Source organism: Vombatus ursinus, unplaced genomic scaffold (genome assembly GCF_900497805.2).
Source record: "Vombatus ursinus unplaced genomic scaffold, bare-nosed wombat genome assembly UNPS02014778.1, whole genome shotgun sequence".
In the NCBI taxonomy this organism is placed as follows: Eukaryota; Metazoa; Chordata; class Mammalia; order Diprotodontia; family Vombatidae; genus Vombatus; species Vombatus ursinus.
The window spans coordinates 49,486,487-49,503,878 of NW_020954556.1; the positions used below are offsets into that span (position 1 = coordinate 49,486,487).

At 48.5% G+C, this 17,392-nt stretch overlaps 1 protein-coding gene across 2 annotated transcripts; it reads left to right on the forward strand.

The window, feature by feature from the left end:
- The first annotated feature begins 12,014 nt into the window (after positions 1-12,014).
- Positions 12,015-16,962, forward strand: SIX2 (SIX homeobox 2). 2 transcript variants are annotated; one of them, XM_027865464.1, is made up of 2 exons: positions 12,015-12,595; positions 16,082-16,962. In XM_027865464.1, exons 1-2 carry the CDS (start codon positions 12,030-12,032, stop codon positions 16,392-16,394), a joined length of 879 nt encoding a protein of 292 aa, XP_027721265.1. In that variant the 5' UTR covers positions 12,015-12,029; the 3' UTR covers positions 16,395-16,962. The 2 variants fall into 2 exon arrangements, with proteins under 2 accessions (XP_027721265.1, XP_027721264.1); XM_027865463.1 differs by having other exon boundaries at positions 12,030-12,589.
- Positions 16,963-17,392: the final 430 nt, after the last annotated feature.

Below are 17,392 nucleotides of genomic sequence, written 5' to 3' on the forward strand. Positions count from 1 at the left end.
GGAAGTCTTTTATGAACTGATGAAGAATAGAGTAATCAGAAGAAGGAAAATGTAAATGGAAAGAATAACATCCAAAAAGTTAAAAAAAAATGAAGGAGTGGGTAAATAGTGGTTTGTGCAATTACAAAGATAAAAATGTATAACTTGACTTACAAAATGCTGAGAAGCTTCTGCACAAACAAAATCAATGCACCTAAGATGAGAAGGGAAATGATAGAATGAGAAAAACTTCTTTGTACCAAATTGTTCTAACAAGAGTTTGATATTCATTATACACAAACAACGTGTGTGTGTGTGTATGTAAAACCAAAAGCCATTGTCCAATAGATGAAATGCTCAAAGGTATGAAATTCTTTCTCAAAATAAGAATTACGAAGTATTAACAACCATATAAAAGAATGCCTCAAATTAACAATAAAAAGAGAAATGCAAATCAAAACATCCCTGAGATTGAAACTCATACCCTGAAAATTGAGAAAGATGACAAAAGATGGGAAAAGTCTACGTTGGAAGAATTGTGGGGAGATAGGCTTATTAATTATTGTTAGTGAAGCTGTGAATCAGCATGACCATTCTAGAAAGCAATTTGGGATTATGCTTATAAAATAAGTGAAATGTCCATACCTTTTGACCCAGATATTCCACTACTAGACTTATACCCCAAAGGAAGTCATTGATTTTTTAAAAATCCCTATTTAGACCAAAATATTTATAGGAGTATTTTTGTGTGATAGCAAAAAAATGGAAATAAAGTAGATTTTCATCAGTTGGGGAATAATTACTGGGGTGGCGAACCTGTGACCTCGAGGACAAATGTAGCCCTCTAGGTCCTTAACTGTAGCCCTTTGACTGAATCTAAACTTCACAAAATAAATTCCCTTAAGAAAAGAATTTGTTCTGTAAAACTTGGACCAGTCAAAAGGCCACACCCAGGGACCTTAGAGGGCCACATGTGGCTTCGAAGCCACAGGTTCCCCACCCCTGCACCAATTGAATATTATTGTGCCATGAGAAATGACAAATATGACAAGTACAAGAGGAAAAATGTACAATGACTACAACAATATAAATGGAAAGAACACTGGCAAAACAATAAAAGTGAACACTGTAAAATTACAAAGAATAAGCATGACGCCAAAGAAGATAACTCCCTCACCACTCCTTTGTAGGGGTGGGAGGCCCATGGGCATGGAAAATGGCACCAATTTTTGAATTTTTTCCATGTATTGATAAGTTTGCTGATTTCTTTTTCTCATCTGTTTTTCTTTAAAATGATCATTTGTAATATGGGATTTCATTTTTCATATCTTTGTATTCCCTGAGTCTGGTGTTCAAGAGGAGTTTAATAAACATTTAAGAGATGTCACACAGCCAATAATTGTTTGTTGAATGAATGTTTGAGAGAGTGACTTAAAAGGTGTTATTCACTGCAATCAATTAATATAAATGTAAATAGTTATTAATAAGTTATTAATCAAACATTAATAAGAAAAACATCTATCTGATGTTCATGATATTATAACAGCTAAAGTCCTCTGAAAGAACTCTGGTTTGGGATCCACCAAAGGCTTTTTAGCAATAGTTCTTTTTTTATTAATTTATTTTGATTTATCAACAATCACTTCCATAAGCTTTTGAGTTTTAAATTTTTCTCCCCCTTCCTCTCTGCCTACCTCCCCAAGATGGCACGCAATCCAACATAGGCTATACATATACATTCCTATTAAACATATTTTCACATTAGTGATGTTGTAAGGAAGAATTAGAACCAATAGGAGGAACCACAAGAGAGAGAAAACAAAACAAAAGAAGAAAAATAGCAAATAGTATGCTTTGATCTGCATTCAAACTCCATAATTCTTTCTTTGGATATGGATAGCATTTTCCATCATGAGACCTGTGGAGATGTCTTAGATCCTAAGCAACATTTCTTGCTTGCAGTTTCAGAACCATAGATATAAGTACCTTGGCAGTCCCAATTTTAATGCCACTAAATTGGTCCTTGCCCAACCACCCTGGCTAATAGTGATTTCTCACACCACTGAACCACTACAGTATTTCCTGTCTGTCTACTTAGGTCTCTTTTAGTGCTGATTTTTACTTATATTTTCATATGTAAAGATCTCACTTTTCCAACTAGACTTTTCATAGGCAAAGAATATTTCAGATGTCTTTGAATTCCCCATAGGTTTCACACAGGACCTTACATGTAGGAAAAGCAAAACATTTGTTGTTCAATTGATCATTTTGTTGACTAAGAATAAAATATATCTTTAGACACGTCATGTGCTTCCTGAAGTGACCATAACCTTACACAGACAATCTAAGAGCCACCATAATATAGTAGAAAGAACTTGGACTTGGTTTTAGACTTGGAGTCACAAGACCTAGGTTCTTATCCTAGCTTCCAACACCTACTAGATCTATGTCCCTAGGCAAATCACTAAACCTCAGTATCTTCAACTGTAAAATAAGGATAATAAAAATTGTACAACAACTCACAGGGTTGTTGAAAGAAAATTGCTTTGTATGAGTACATAAATGCAATTTATCATTAGCTGAACATTTTATCTATGCATTTATTCCCACCCCACCCCTATTACAGACAAACTACATTATAATCCAGATCACTGTTACCAGGGTTAGTGTATACCACAGGCCAGACTTATTCCACATGCCAGAATAACTCTATATTGGAAAAGCCAAATTAACCATGCCCCCCCATCACCAGCCTTATAGAGGGATTCCGTGGCATAGCCAATTCTCCCATCAGTATCTTGTTTCTACCCAGTTCATTAAAATGTTCTTGTGCTGTTGCAAATAAATTAATTAACACACATTCTTCTATAAGAAACAGTCATAAATTTTATCCTTAATTCACAGGGACAACAAAGTAAGATATTGGATTTCTGAGTTAAGAACAATGCTGGCATATAACCAGGTTTCTTGGAAAATGGAGAACTTGGTTAAAGCTCTGGTGTTCGGAGTGCCCACAATCCTGGGCTGGGTGAAATGCCCTCCTCTGTTCTGCCAAGAGCAGAAACTGAACAAGGGAGAGCTCTATGGATGTTGCCCAGTGAGGCTTTATGCACCTTAATTAATGGTAAGAAAAATAAATAAAGCAGGAGAAAGATGTGCCAAGACAGGAATCTCTCCTCCCTGATACAGTTACTCACAGGTAATGGGGAAAAAAATGCCCATTTCTCACAGGCAATCTGACCCACCAATTGCCCAGAGAATTTTTTTTTTTAAGCACAACTTTCAGAACTCAATTCCAGGCAACATCCCCCAGATTAGAAATGAACTCTGAAAATATTTCTTTCCTTCTTTTCCTAGCACTGAAAAATTAGAGATGTAGTCAGACTCCAGTATCCCCTCTTAAAGAGCCCAGCCTTGGCTAATGCCCACCACCACCTCAAAATATAGAATAGATTTTCTTGTAGGGTAAAGGAATGGGGCATCAAGGTCCCCGCCATGTCCCCTGAAGACAGAGAAACAGACGGTGATGTAAGTTGTAGTACTTAGTACCCTCCCTGTCCTCCAGAAGTTTCTGTCAATAATAAGCATATATTAAGCTCCTACAGTGTGTCCAGCCCTGGGCTAGGCATTGTCAGAGAGACAAGGGAAGAAGAAGACAGGTTTCTCAAACATCATGAAGCAGCTGTTTCAGTTTGAGAAGTGTGTGCTTGTGTTTCTACGTGTGACTGACTTGGTCTGTCTACATCTGGGTGTCTAGATGTCACTGTGCCTACGTCATCAAAGCTCCTGAGTTCATAGTCTCACAGGCCAGATGAGGACAAGGTCCAACCCCGATTCAGCTCATTCCCCTCTTTTATAGAGGTCAGCCACTCTGATCTACCACAGCTAAGAGCTGCATTGAGGTTCTGAGACCCGGCCCCACCGGCATTCCCAGTCACAGTGAGCTGCTCTCTTCTTTCCCCCACCCCCACCCCCAGTAGCCCTGCGGGGGTCTCTGTGCAATGGTGGAAAAAAAGTGAATAAGGCAAAGAGGAGCTGAAGACCAATGGGCTGATGAACCTTTCTGTGCTCCCAAGCCCGCCGAGTGCTCCCAGGCCACAGCAAAAACACTGCCTAAGTCCGAGCAGGAGCCAGTGCCTTCGCTGGTGACTGAAAATGCTATCCAGAGACAGAGGGCACAAAACTATGCCTGTAAGATCTGGAGCCCAAGATCCAGTCCTGAGGGAAGGAGAGTTTGGTATGTGAATCTGCTGTTTTCCCCTCCAGAGTTCGACCCCTCATACCTCCACACAACATCCTCACACCAATGGGAGGGTTTCAGTAGCTTCATAAAATGCAATTTCTTCTTTCTTTCCCCCTTCCGCTCCCACCCTAGTCCTCATCCTATACACGAGTTCACCGCCTAGGTTCTCCATCGGCTAAGACAGAAAGATCCGAAGGAATCGCGCCTACCCAAGGATTTAGGAAAACCGAGGCAAACCCCAGAGACAAGGACGACAGGCTTTGGGAAGAAGACAAAAAAAAAAAAAAAAAAAAGTAGATTGCATTGGAAGAAATGGCCTCAGACCCACCTGAGGATCCTCTATAGCCTTTCCTCTAGGGACGCTTCTACGGACTTCGAGGCAAAACTAGTTAAAACGCGATTAGACAGCCCAGAGGAAAGGCTCGAAAACCTGCCTGTAAAGAAATCACCCTAGGGCCCCAACCTGGGCCTTCAGTTCATTCCCCAGTGGAGACAAAAAGAGCAAGCGGAAGGAAAAAAGCACCCGGGAGAAATATAGCATTTTCTCCCATCCCAGCTTAGCCCCGAGGACTCCTCCCTCTTTTCGTTAGACGAAGCCTTTCCCTTTAACCCAAGCCCCCAAACCGTTTTCTCCCACAGGAGAAGGGCGTCCCTGACTCCAAGACTCCCGAGAGAGAAAAAAAAATGGAAAGAAGTCCGGCCCTGCCCAGGAGCGAGAGCCAAAGATTAGCAGCACTGGACCCCAGGGTAAAGGACCAGCACCTGACTGGGCCAGGGCAGGGCACAGGGATCGGTCTGTGTCTGTCGTTCTTTCGGAATTGGAAAGAGGAGGGACAAAGAGCGGATTATTTGAATATTTCTGGCCTAAGGGTGTGGGGAAACCCATTTTTGCTTCAACTAACAAACATTTATAAAGCGCCGAAGATTTGCTAGGCATGCACAGACGATGGAAAGAGAAAAATGAAATCGCTCCTGCCTTCAAGGAGCTTACGTTCTGTGCATAGTTCAGGCCAAAATGGTCAAGGAGTATTTTTTATTCATAGACTCATGGTACCATTCATCCTCTTCCCTGGACCCCAGACTGACCCACGGATCCAAGTGTGCCTGTTTCCTCTCCACCCCCACGGACCAGTCTTCAACTAGTTCTTTGTATAGGGTTCACTACACGAGAGTCTTGCTTTCTACACTCAAGACTGGAGTGGAAGCAATTTTTGCTTTAAAACGTAGAATTTTTGAAGTTACTACTCCAGAGAAGAAGGTTCCAATCATGAAACTTTAAAAATGTATTTTCTTGAGGTTCTGCAAGTAATACGCTTTTCTGCGCTAGGTAGACTCAAGGAGACTCCCCTGAAAACTAGCCTGGGGTCGATCCCTTGGAAGTGCCTGGTGAGGCTGCAAGTCCCTAGGGAGGCAGAGAAAATGATTGACTAGAGAACAGGTGAGAGTGCCTTCGTTTTCCTTGAGGAACAAAAAAGCAGTTTCTCTCAAGTAGCAGACAGGAAGTTAAGCTGGAGGCAGGATGGTTATCAGGGTGGGGATCTGGGGCAAGGGTTGTGAGATCGCCGACCTGTAGAGAGGCGTAAAAACCACTCCACTCCCAGCTTCAACCAGCTGACTAGAGCGGGCAGTGATTAACAAACCAGGAAATAACGAACCTCAGGCCGAGTCTACATTAGCCACTTTCTAACTTATTTATTACACTCAGAGAATTGCTGCTTCAATTATCGGAACTTTTAAAAGGGTCCCTTTTTCTGGAGGGGTTATGATAAACTTTTCTTTTCTCCAGAGTGGCCTGGAGACTATTACACCTCTTTTAAGCCGATCATAATAGCTCCCAGGCGACTTAGTCTTAAGGAAGCTACCATAACAATAAAAGTGACTTGCCCAGGGTGGGAAAACCAGGAGCCCAGACTTAAACATAGGTCTTTCTGACTCAAGAGGCCGGCTCTCTGCCAAGATTACAAGTTCCAGAGAAATTGCTGATCTTCATTGGTAAAGGGAGTTCCCTGACCGACAGTTCCCCAAACAGACTAAATTACACAAATGGTTGTTGCCTTTATTACTGTTGCCGGGACTGAGGTGGTGGTAGTTGGCATTTATTGAAAACTTTAAGGTCTGCAAAGCTTGTGCTTACGTGTTTTCATTCTATTATTTCCATTTTTAAACCAATAAGGATGTGATTATTTTCGGGACACGAAACGTTTTCCCTCATTGGAAAAGCGATGTTGGGTCCCTGGCTCACTGGGCCAACAGGGAACTTCTCCTGAGTCAGTAGAGACAGGAAAGGAAGGCCTCCGTTCTCATCCTCCTCTGGCATATTTTTTGACGCTGCATCTTCCCCACTTCCCCTTTCTGTTTTCCAAACTTTCCTTACAACAAAGTCTAGGCTAGATCTTGGATCAACAGCTACAGAGTTTAATTTATTTGCTCTTACACCTGAATAGTACTGCCTGAGGACGCCCCTGTATTTATCCCACCCCCACCCCCGCAGGGGTTTCAGTGATCCTATGGTCTCTCTGTGGTCCTCCTCTGGAGGAAAAGGAGGAGGGAAGGAGAGAGAGAGAGAGAGAGAGAGAGAGAGACAGAGAGAGAGAGTTTCACATGAAATCCTACAATAAATAAATGTAGAGAGGAGCTATGTGATTCAGCAACAAGAAGCAGGAGTCGCCGGGTCTCTGCTATACGTTCACCTGGCACTCCTGTGTTCTGACTTTTCAGGAGTCTATCTCTCGAGGGTAACAAAGAAGAAGCTCCAGGGGCTAGATGCTGCATCCAGTCTCTCATTTGGGTTTGAAGGAAAGAAAGTGGTTCCTGGTTCAAGTGTTTCTCCCGTACCCGACCTATACAAACTATTTCTCTTTCCCAGGCCTCTGCATACAGGTTCCCCCACCCGTTTGAACGGGAAACCGTCGGAGTAAAGTTGGTCAGATTACAGTTCTGTTTCAGAGTATGTGGAGCGCCTAGATCCTGCAAGTGGGAGGCTGACGCGGACCTTGGGAATAGAAATCCAACGTTATTCCAGGTTAAGAGTCCTTAGAAGCCCGGGAGACTTTTGACAGTCCCTGGGGAGCCTAGTCAGGGGGCAATAATTGTGCCACAGTCATTCCGAGCTCGCTGGTTCTTCAGCGCTACTTTTGTTTTAGTTTGTTTTGGGTTGGGTTTTGTTGTTGTTGTTGTTCTTTTGTTTATTTGATTGATTTTGTTTTTTCATTCAGGGTTTCCGCGCTCCTAGCGCAGCGGAGTGGTTATCTTACCGCGGTCTCAGACCCGTTTGCTGCAGCTCTTTTAATTTTCCTAATCCTTCAGCACACAAAGGCAGGGCGGAGAGACAAGCAAGGAAACCAGGCTGACGACTTTTCTCTCTTCTTGGGATTTTTTTGTTTTGCTTTGTTTTATTATTGTCGTTATTATTATTTTGTCCAGGGAGCAGATGGAAAGGACATACTGGTATTTTAAACAGCAATGCTAAAGTTCTTCCAAACTGCTTAGGTCAAGAAGTTTGGTGAATAGGGCTAGGAATGGCCAGTCACACTGAGTAGTCACGAATTTCTTTGCTCCTGATCTCCAAAATAATCTGTATTAAAAGCATTCATATTGTTAAGAGCAGTTCGTCTAAGAAGCGGAGAGGCATAGGGGACAGAGAGCCGAACTCAGAGCCAAGGAAAGCCTCTTGTGTTCCAGATTCAGCGCTCCAAGGTCTGGCAGACCACTTCAGCATTGGGGCAGGAGATGACAGTCAAGTGTCCGAGGGCTGTCTAGCAGAAGAGGACTTGGGACTATTGAATAACTTCGATCATAACTTCGAGAATAACTTTCAAGAAAGGAAGTGGAAGCACCCAACTAAATGGGCATTCTACCTGGAAGACATTTGAGCTGCCACTTCCTCAAGTGTGGACATCGGTCTTCGCGGGCACCCAAGGGATGTCGTCAGGACACCCCCTCCTGGGGAAATGTATGCCCAGGGGTATTGACTGGTGTTTCAAATGATCGTTTTAGACTGAGAATTTCAGAGTGGGAAAGGAATCTTAAAGGTCATCTACCCTAACTCGCTGAATTTACGGATAAGCAAACTGAGGCCCAGAGACAGTAAGTGACTTGACCATGGTCTCACTGCTAAATCTGTATTGATTAGAATTCCCAGGCCAGTGGGTTCCCCATTATACCACCCTGTCTTTATAGTTTTGGGCTAGCCCCAGGCTGTAAGGAATAGTTCAGGTCCATGTAAGAGATCCTGAGGTGGTTCACATCTGCTCCGAGGATTCAAATGACCACCGAAAGACAAGCCTTTGAGTTTGAGGCCTCTGCAAACTCTGGGCCCCTCCTGCGGTCAGCATCATCAGGGCCTCTGGCTGCTGGTGAGACATACCTGCCAAGATCTGACTAGGAAAACAAGACGGGCCAGGAAAGAAATGCTCAGCCAGTTCTGTAGTAGCAAGATCTGGCGGCCTCCACTCAGAGCTGGTTGGGTTTTGCTAGGCTCTGCACCCCTTCTCTGGGCCTCTGTGACCTTTGGCAAATGAAATCTCTAGGAATGCAGACTGAGCGTCAGGGCATCTAGGTGCATTTGGAGGTAGGGATTAGTATGCTAGCTACTAATGGTGGGCTACACTCAGATTACCAAAGAGAAACGAAATCCGTTGTAACCAGGACTGTGGGTTCTTGCTCCTGGTGGCCGTGGTGTGTGTATATTTTCTGGGGAAAGGGGGAGACGCTGTCTCGAGAGTAGACCAGGCCAGTCTCCAAGAATCCCTAGGTTTCCCAGGATTTTGATTACTGAAACTGCGCTCTTTCCCAGAAATGGGCAAAGAAAGCTGGTCACACTAAGTCCTTGGTAAACGCCTGCTTATCTCAGTGAAGGTAGTCTGTCCCTGGCGCTGGTCTCCATACCACTGGGCCGGGACCTGCCGGGGCACGAAGAGGAGTGGAGAGAACCCTAAGCTTCGTTCCAGAGCCTGGCCTGACACCTGGCCGCCCTCGTGGACTGGTCAGTAGCGCTAGAAGCAACTGGGAAAGCAGTCCAGGGCTCTAGTAGTTCTTTGGTCCCCCTCCTCTCTCTCCCTACCACCCCCCCCTTACCACCGCGCCCCACTGCCGCTGGGGAGAAAGCCGAAAAACGGAAGTGCAGGAAAGATTGGACGAGCAAAGTACTTCGGAATCCTCAAAGAACTACCTAAACGTCATCTTTTATCATTCTCGATCGAAGAATAAAGGATACTCCCGCTCCTTTCCTGCAGCTCTTTAGGTCTCTAGGCTGTCTAGCTTCCCCAGGCCTGGTCTGCTTACTCAGAGGCCGCAGATGAACATTTCCGCTCAACTCTAGTCTGCGCCTCGCCCGCCTCGCCCGAAAACCAAAATGAAACAAGGGAGGCCGAGGGAATCAGGTGAAATTGGGAGGTGTTGATGGCACCTTCCCGTAGGCCCAACTGAAGAAAGTACAGGCACCAACCCTCTCTCCCAAAATATTCTGGAGTCGCCAGCACTAATGGTTCCGCATCCCTTACCTAGCAGGTCCCCTCCCCACCCAAATACCGCCAGCGATTGCCAAGTCTCCAGCTGAGACTGCTAGAGACAGAGAAGGTGGCCCCTTCCTTTCCCCTTCTCCTTCGCCTCCCTTTCCCTTGCCATTTCCTCCTCCCTCAGGCTCAGCTCCATGCCCAAAGCTATCCCCCTTCCCCATCACTCACCACCACAACCGTCTCCCCTGGCCCTGTAACCCACCAGGGAAACTGCAGCAGTTTCTCCCGCTTTGGCTCCGGCTCCGGCTCCGGCTCCGGCTCCAGGGACCCAGACCCTTCAGCAGGACCGCTTCTCTGCTCTCCAAGGGGGCTGACAGAGGAACTGGACCAGGGGCTCGCTCCCCTCGGATCCTCCAGTTGGGGATCTTGAGGCCAGGTCCAGGGCACCATTTCACCGACTAAAGTCCTCACGTAATGTCCCCGGTCAGACCTGGGGCCAGAGCCGGAGCTACCCGGATCACCGCCACCCTAAGCGTAGAACCTTCCCTCACCCTTTCCAGTCTGGATACCTCACAGGCGAGAGCTGCAGAAAACATAACCAATTAAATTAGCTTGGACCTGCGGCCTCCCCGACGGACTGCAGGAGTTAACCGGGACAGATACAACAAGAAAAATCTAACCCTTGGACTCCGGAGTAGGGTAGAAAGGAGTCGAGGATTGAGGTGCCTGACCACGCAGCCCTGAGAGACCACCAGACCTGGGGGGGGGGGGGGGGGGGGGGGGGGGGGGGGCCTGGGCGGGGGGGCGGGGGCGGGCCACGGGGGGGGGGGGGGGGGAGGGGGAAGGAGGGAGAGAGACATGAGACGAAGGAAGAAACCAAGAAGTGGATTCACTCGGCTCTGCGCTTCTTTTGCAGACATACTATCTCACCCCGTGGTCCCCACTCTATCCCCTCCTCAAACCCCGAGCAGGACAAATCTGGAGGCCTGAGGCTGAGCGTAAGAGGGAATATTTATTTACTGTTCCCCTCCTCCAAGTCCTAGCAAAAAAGCAACGAAAGGGGGCTGGGGGAGGGGGAGCCTCTCCACCGCAGCAGCCTCAAGCCCTGGGGAGATGTTGTGTCCCCAGCGAGTGGCGGTCGCTCGGGGAGACCGCCCAGGGGCCGGAAGGAGGCTTGGGGCCTGGGTGATGCTGCAGCGCCGCCCCCTGCGCTGAGACAGGGGCCGAACTGCCTCCCTCCCCTGGCTCCCCACCCTTGTTCTGTCTCCCCTCCCTTTCCTTTCCTCACTCCCTATCCCTTTAACAATCCTCCCCCGCCGCCGCCTCCCTCATCTTCGCTCTTTTTTCTCCCCTCCCCTTTTCTCCACCTCGTTCCCTCCCCTTTGCTCCGCCTCCCCCACAAAACTCTTCCCCCTACATCTTCTTCTCCCCCGCCTTTCCCCCACCTAGTGCCCCTCTCGCCTTCCCTCCCTCCCCCTTCTCTATGGTTATCCATCCCGTCAATCACCGCAGAAGTTTTTCTTTCCCTGTTCCCTTGTCTTCATTTTTCTCTCTCCCTCTTTCTAAAGTGTGTGTGTCTGTGTGTGTGTGTGTGTGTGTGTCTGTCTGTCTGTCTGTCTCCGAGTTCCCCAGTCTCTGGCTCTGGCTCTGGTCTCTGACCGCCCCTCTGCCTGGAGCAGAGCGGGACAATCCGTCAGCCCAGCCAGGGGGGGAGCCGCCTCGCCCGGGCTCGGGTTACCGGTGACTGACAGCGTCTCCATGGCGAATAATTTGACTCCAACTATTGTCTGGCGCAGGCAGGCCCCGGGTCAGATAACCGGACCAATCAGGGCGCGGGCCGCCGCAGCTCATGCCCGCTTAGAATAATATTATTAAAAAAGCAGCGAGAGAGCTAGACGGGAGAGCGAGAGAGGCGCGGGCTGCGGGACCTCGCCGGGCGGCGGAGTATGCAGAGGAGCGTCCCGGGCCGAGCTGCGAGGAGCCGAGCCGAAGCCACCGGTTGCTGGGGAGCCAGAGACAAACACAGGCGCGGGGGACATCGCGGGGCCCCGGCCCCTTGCAAAGACTTACCAAAGTGACTTGGGAACTTCTTTTGTGCAGCCACCCTGCCTCTCCTGCTAACTCCCAACCCCCGTTATATTTTCCGACTGCTTCTGTTGGGCCCATCTTTCTTGGCTGCCTCGAAAGCCTGGCCGGTGCCCCAGATGCAGGGCGGCGCAGCCCTGTGAGCACCCCGGGGCCGCGGCGGGAGGTCGGAGCCTCAAGTCCAGGCCGAGAAGGGTTTCAGGGGGTGGGGCCAGGCCCGGGCCGCAGCCCCGGATGGTGAGCAGGGCCCCGGGGTGGCCGGCACCATGTCCATGCTGCCCACGTTCGGCTTCACGCAGGAGCAAGTGGCGTGCGTCTGCGAGGTGCTGCAGCAGGGCGGCAACATCGAGCGACTGGGCCGTTTCCTCTGGTCCCTCCCGGCCTGCGAGCACCTCCACAAGAACGAGAGCGTGCTCAAGGCCAAGGCCGTAGTCGCTTTCCACCGGGGTAACTTCCGCGAGCTCTACAAGATACTGGAGAGCCACCAGTTCTCGCCTCACAACCACCCCAAGTTGCAGCAGCTCTGGCTCAAGGCACACTATATCGAGGCGGAGAAGCTGCGCGGCCGGCCCCTGGGCGCCGTGGGCAAGTACCGAGTGCGGCGCAAGTTCCCGCTGCCCCGCTCCATCTGGGACGGCGAGGAGACCAGCTACTGCTTCAAGGAGAAGAGCCGCAGCGTGCTGCGGGAGTGGTACGCGCACAACCCCTACCCATCCCCACGGGAGAAGCGGGAGCTGGCGGAGGCCACGGGCCTCACCACCACGCAGGTCAGCAACTGGTTCAAGAACCGGAGGCAGCGGGATCGGGCGGCGGAGGCGAAGGAAAGGTACGAGTAAGTACAGCTTTTTCACCTTCTAGCTCCTCGCGCTCTCCGACGCGGGGTACCCCTGACGCTTTCTCCCCACTGTGGGAGGACCGGGTTGGGGAGAAAAAAATTCGTGAGCCCTGCGCTTTCACCCCCCCACCCCCACCCCACACCTCTCCAGGGCCGAATTAAGCTAGGAACCTACACATAGCTAAGGATAATAGAGACCAAGATAGATAATAGAGACCCTTTGGTCTGGATTATCTGAGAAGAAAAACGACCTTCTCAGGGAAATGATCGAACACTGCAGCTCATTCAGAAGCGAAAGGAGACTGGGATTTGAACCCTGGCCTAGGAATAGAATGTTTTGGTCAGACTCTTCCTTGTGAATGAGGTCCTTATAGAATGATAGAAGAAATGAGAGAGTTATGGTCATAACTGAATGGATTTGGAATTATGGATTGAGTTTAGGCTGTCTAGGTTAGCTGAATTTCAGGAGTGACTCTTCTTCGCTCCTATGGAAACACATCCGCAGGTAAGAGCAAGTTTGAAGACCAAATTATTGTGCCTTGAGATCTGGCATCTCAGTAACTCATATATTGAGGAAGGAAAAGAGGGAAGCAGGTCTCTCTCTCTCTCTCTCTCTCTCTCTGTGTGTGTGTACATATATATAGTATATATATATACATATGTATATGTATGTATATGTGTATTTGTGTGTGTGTGTGTGTCCCTATTGGAAGTTATTCCTAAAGGGGAGGAGAAGTTGGAAGGAGGGAAGACCCCATGTTACCTTGGTATAGATTTCAGAGGACTCAGAGGTCTTTAACAGAAGGGCCTGTCCAATAAGGGGAAGTAGAAGTTTCTCAGCTAACTGGGCCTGAATGTCCCATTGGCACGGTAATGCTATTGAATTTGGGCAATCTTTCCTCCCTGGCCCTAGTCTCTTCTCTAGCTGGGCCCCACTAAAGGTAGTAGGTAGGACAGTCTGTTGGTGAAGTAGGTTGAAAAGTTCATTGAAGAGGGATCCCACATCTAGATGTATGTCAGGTCCTTCCTAGAGCACCAAGAACTGAATACTTTGAACCAGACCAAGGCCGAGCACCCTGGACACCCCACAGGGTCTTGTGTGTCCACTATGCTTAACAGAAAGGGGAAGAAGACATTCAGAGAATGGGATGATGAAGGAAGGGCATAAACCCAGAGTTCAGATGGCAAAAGGGGTGCAGTGTTAAGTTGATAGAAAGAGAGCATAAATAATTAAAGTAAGGCTAACAGGGAGCTACAGGATAGCAAAGGTGATGGAGGGAGCTGAAGTCAAAGGTATGAAAGTAAACAATAGTGTCAAGTCCCTAGGATAAATATAAAGAATCAAATACTGAGGATCAGGAACTTTGGAAAGGACAGGAAATTTTTCTTTGGACCAAGCTACCTTTCTGGATTTATTTTTCCCTCAGAAAAGCAGTCTCCACATGGGAAGAGGACATAGGTTAAAAAGGACATAAAGTTCCAGGTAATAGAGGGACTTCAGGCCATTAGGGAGGCTCAGGCACTAGGTCATGGCAACCTGGAGAAACAGAGTCAGTGAGCTAAAAGGAAGCATCCATGCCAAGCCAGAACTCAGCTGAGAAGCTAAGTAGGTCCTTAGGCCCTGGAAGTGGGAGGTGGAAGGGGGAGCTTTGGTTCACAACTTTTTGCCTGTGCCCTCTGTCTGATCAGAGGCCACTCAGCTTCAGATCAAATGGGCTTTTCACATTGCTGGGCCTTACTCTACCAAATGTCACACTTTTCTGTTCTGGAGTTCTCTCTGCATTGGAAGCCCCTGTAAGGCAAAAAAGTACCCTGATTGAGAGTGGTAGAGGGCCTGGTGGGGATCCAAAAATGTATTAATATACCAGGGTCTTAATGAGATCAGAAGTGTGGGCCCCACCATGGAAATCCAAGATATACCCCACCCCACAGTTCTTCTCTATTAGTCCTGAACACTCCTGAATTTGTGATTACCAATGGTTGGAGATTACAACTCTAATCACTTTGGGGTTTTGGTAGAATGTACACATGGAAAATGGGTGGCTTATTCCCCAAAATAGCAGGCTAATAATCACCAGGAGAAATAGGTTTCCAAATTTCCCCAGATCTCCCCAGAGACATTGTTCACAAAACTAAAGGCTTCAAGGACAGAGATGGCCAGGCCAGAGTCTTTTTCTGGGGAACCTCAGTCCTCCCAAAATGAAAGAAAAAGGGACCCTAGGGGAATGACTCCATGGGGTAAAGCCTACATTGTAGATTCACAGGCCAAGCATTCAGGAGGGTCTGGGAGCATAGGAGCATTGGATGAACCTGGGAGGCTCCCTTTGTGGAGTTCAGCTATTCCAACCCAGATCTTTGTTCTTGCCTAGAGCGCTTCAACTCTCTTCGAGGTAGGACTTTCTGGATTTCTGGATCCTGAAAAGACTGGGGCCTGGCCTCTTGTTGCAAGATCTTCCCTAGAGTTCTCTCCATGGGCCTAAAGGAAATCAGAGAGGAATTAATTAAGCTAATCTGTCAATGCCTAAAGGCCTGTAGGGTGACCTGAAATCTGTGGCCCAAAAGGAGACAAGGTAACAGAGACATACAGGGAAAAGAGAAAAAGGAGACAGAGTTAAATTCCAGAGCTTTAAGTAAGGCTCATGAAATAGGTCTGAAGGGGAAGCCTAAGAAGGCATCCTGATAGCCAGGCCCCCCTCAGGGCCTAGTTAGTCTGGGCAAGGAGGTCAGGTTTGCCTGGTGCTCATGGCAGATCTTGGCCTGCACCCAGCCTGTCCTAGCTCTGTGAAAAGGGTAATCCCGGCCACAGCCCTAAGCCACTCCAACATGGGTCAGTCTCAGGACTTCTAAAAAATTCCTCATTCCCAATTTCCATGTGAGTATTAACTACTGGAGTGAGTCCTTGCTCCCAGAGAACTACATTCTTAGGCAGAAAGGAATTTAGATTCCCTCTTTCCACTTTCCTTCCAGCCTAAGGGAAGGAAAGAGAGAGGCAGGAGGGTTAGAAAGGTCCAGGAGAGCCTTCCCCCGAAAGCCTTAAAGAAAATGTGGCCAAGGTTTGGGAAATGAGTGTGGAAAGGAAACCAAGGTCTGGTGCCCAGCTCTGGGTGGCAGGAGGCACCCAAGGCCCACTGAGCCCGCTAGTCAGCTGCCTTGGCCATCAGGATGAGTGGGGAGGGAGGGAGAGAGAGAGAGAGAGAAAGAGAGAGAGAGAGAGAGAGAGAGAGAGGCACTAGACACCTTAGAGAGTCAGATGGGGGAGAGACACAAAAGAGCACCAGCTGAGATAGAGGAGAGAGATTGGAGCAATACCCCAGAAAATACTATCAGGAGGAAAAGCCACGCAGTGGGAATGTGTTAAGAGAGCCCAAAGTTCTTGGTCCCAGTCACAATTTTCCAGGGACTGGATTGTAAAGAGCTCCTTCAAATTATTCTCCACTCTGTTCTCTGCCCCCCCCCCCCCCTTCTCTTCTCCCCGTCTTGCAGGGAAAACAACGAAAACTCCAACTCCAACAGCCACAATCCACTTGCCACATCCCTGAACGGCGGCGGCAAGTCTGTGCTGGGCAGTTCGGAAGACGAGAAGACGCCGTCGGGGACCCCGGACCATTCTTCCTCCAGTCCCGCGCTGCTGTTGAGCCCGCCGCCGCCAGGACTGCCGCCACTCCACAGCCTGGGCCATCCGCAAGGCCCCAGCGCTATTCCAGTCCCCAGCGGAGACCCCCTGCAACATCACCACGGCCTGCAGGACTCCATCCTCAACCCCATGTCTGCCAACCTGGTGGACCTGGGCTCTTAGAGACACTTACCGCAGTCTGGTCCGGCTCCTTTCCTGTCAGCCCTGCTCAGGCCCCCACCTTTCTCCATGTCCAAGCCCCTCTCGCCCTCTGCCCGCCCTTTCTTTTGATTCCACAAAGTTTTATTAGATTGGCAACTGTATTTTTGAAATGAAAGAAGGCAAAGTGATGAGAAGAAGCCGCTCTGTCAGCCGAGGGCCGTGGGCTGGCGGCGGGTACTGGAGAAGGTACTGTAAAGACCCTGGACAGGAATGGGATAACGTCTTAAAGGGGTCGGGCCAGGGCCAAGTGAGGCCGGGAGCTAGGTGCTCAGCACCAGAGAAAGAGGAGATGATCGTCTTTATTTTCGTTGTTGTTGTTATTGTTGTTTTACTCAAGTGGGTTTTTTTCCAGATCTTTAGGGCCTGTTTCTTAAACTCGGGATGGGAATAAATTCTGGTCCTGGTACCAGCAGTTTTGTTTCCTTGCCTGGACTTTAACCATTTCCAGGCTACCTCCCGGAGACTCGACCGCTCTGTCTCTTTCTGTTTCTCTCTCTCTCTCTCTCTCTCTCTCTCTCTCTCTCTCTCTCTCTCTCTCTCTCTCTCTCTCTCTCTCTCTCCCCCCACCCTCTCTGCCTCTCTTCACTTTCTTCCGCCTTTCTTTTTTGTTCTCCCTTTTTCTAAAACTGTCTCTTCTGATTGTCCGTACCCTCCGAGTATGTCTTTTTTCTTCCCCTCTCACACTCCCCGTTAGCATCACGACCAATCTTTATATTTCTGTCTGTCCCTCTTCCTGGCTCCCTCTGTCTCTCTGTCTGATTCCCCAAGTTATCTAAATATCTTCCTGCTTCAGGAAGAAGACACGAGGCCTCGGGGGTCGAGGGGGGAGTTGATTCTAAGACAAGAGCCTCGCCGGGTCGGGAGAGGTTCTCATCCAGCTGCAGGTGTAAGATTTTTGTATTTAACCTTGAAGTGCTAAAAGGAAGTCAAACCTGATATAAATGGCCTCGGGAATTTAT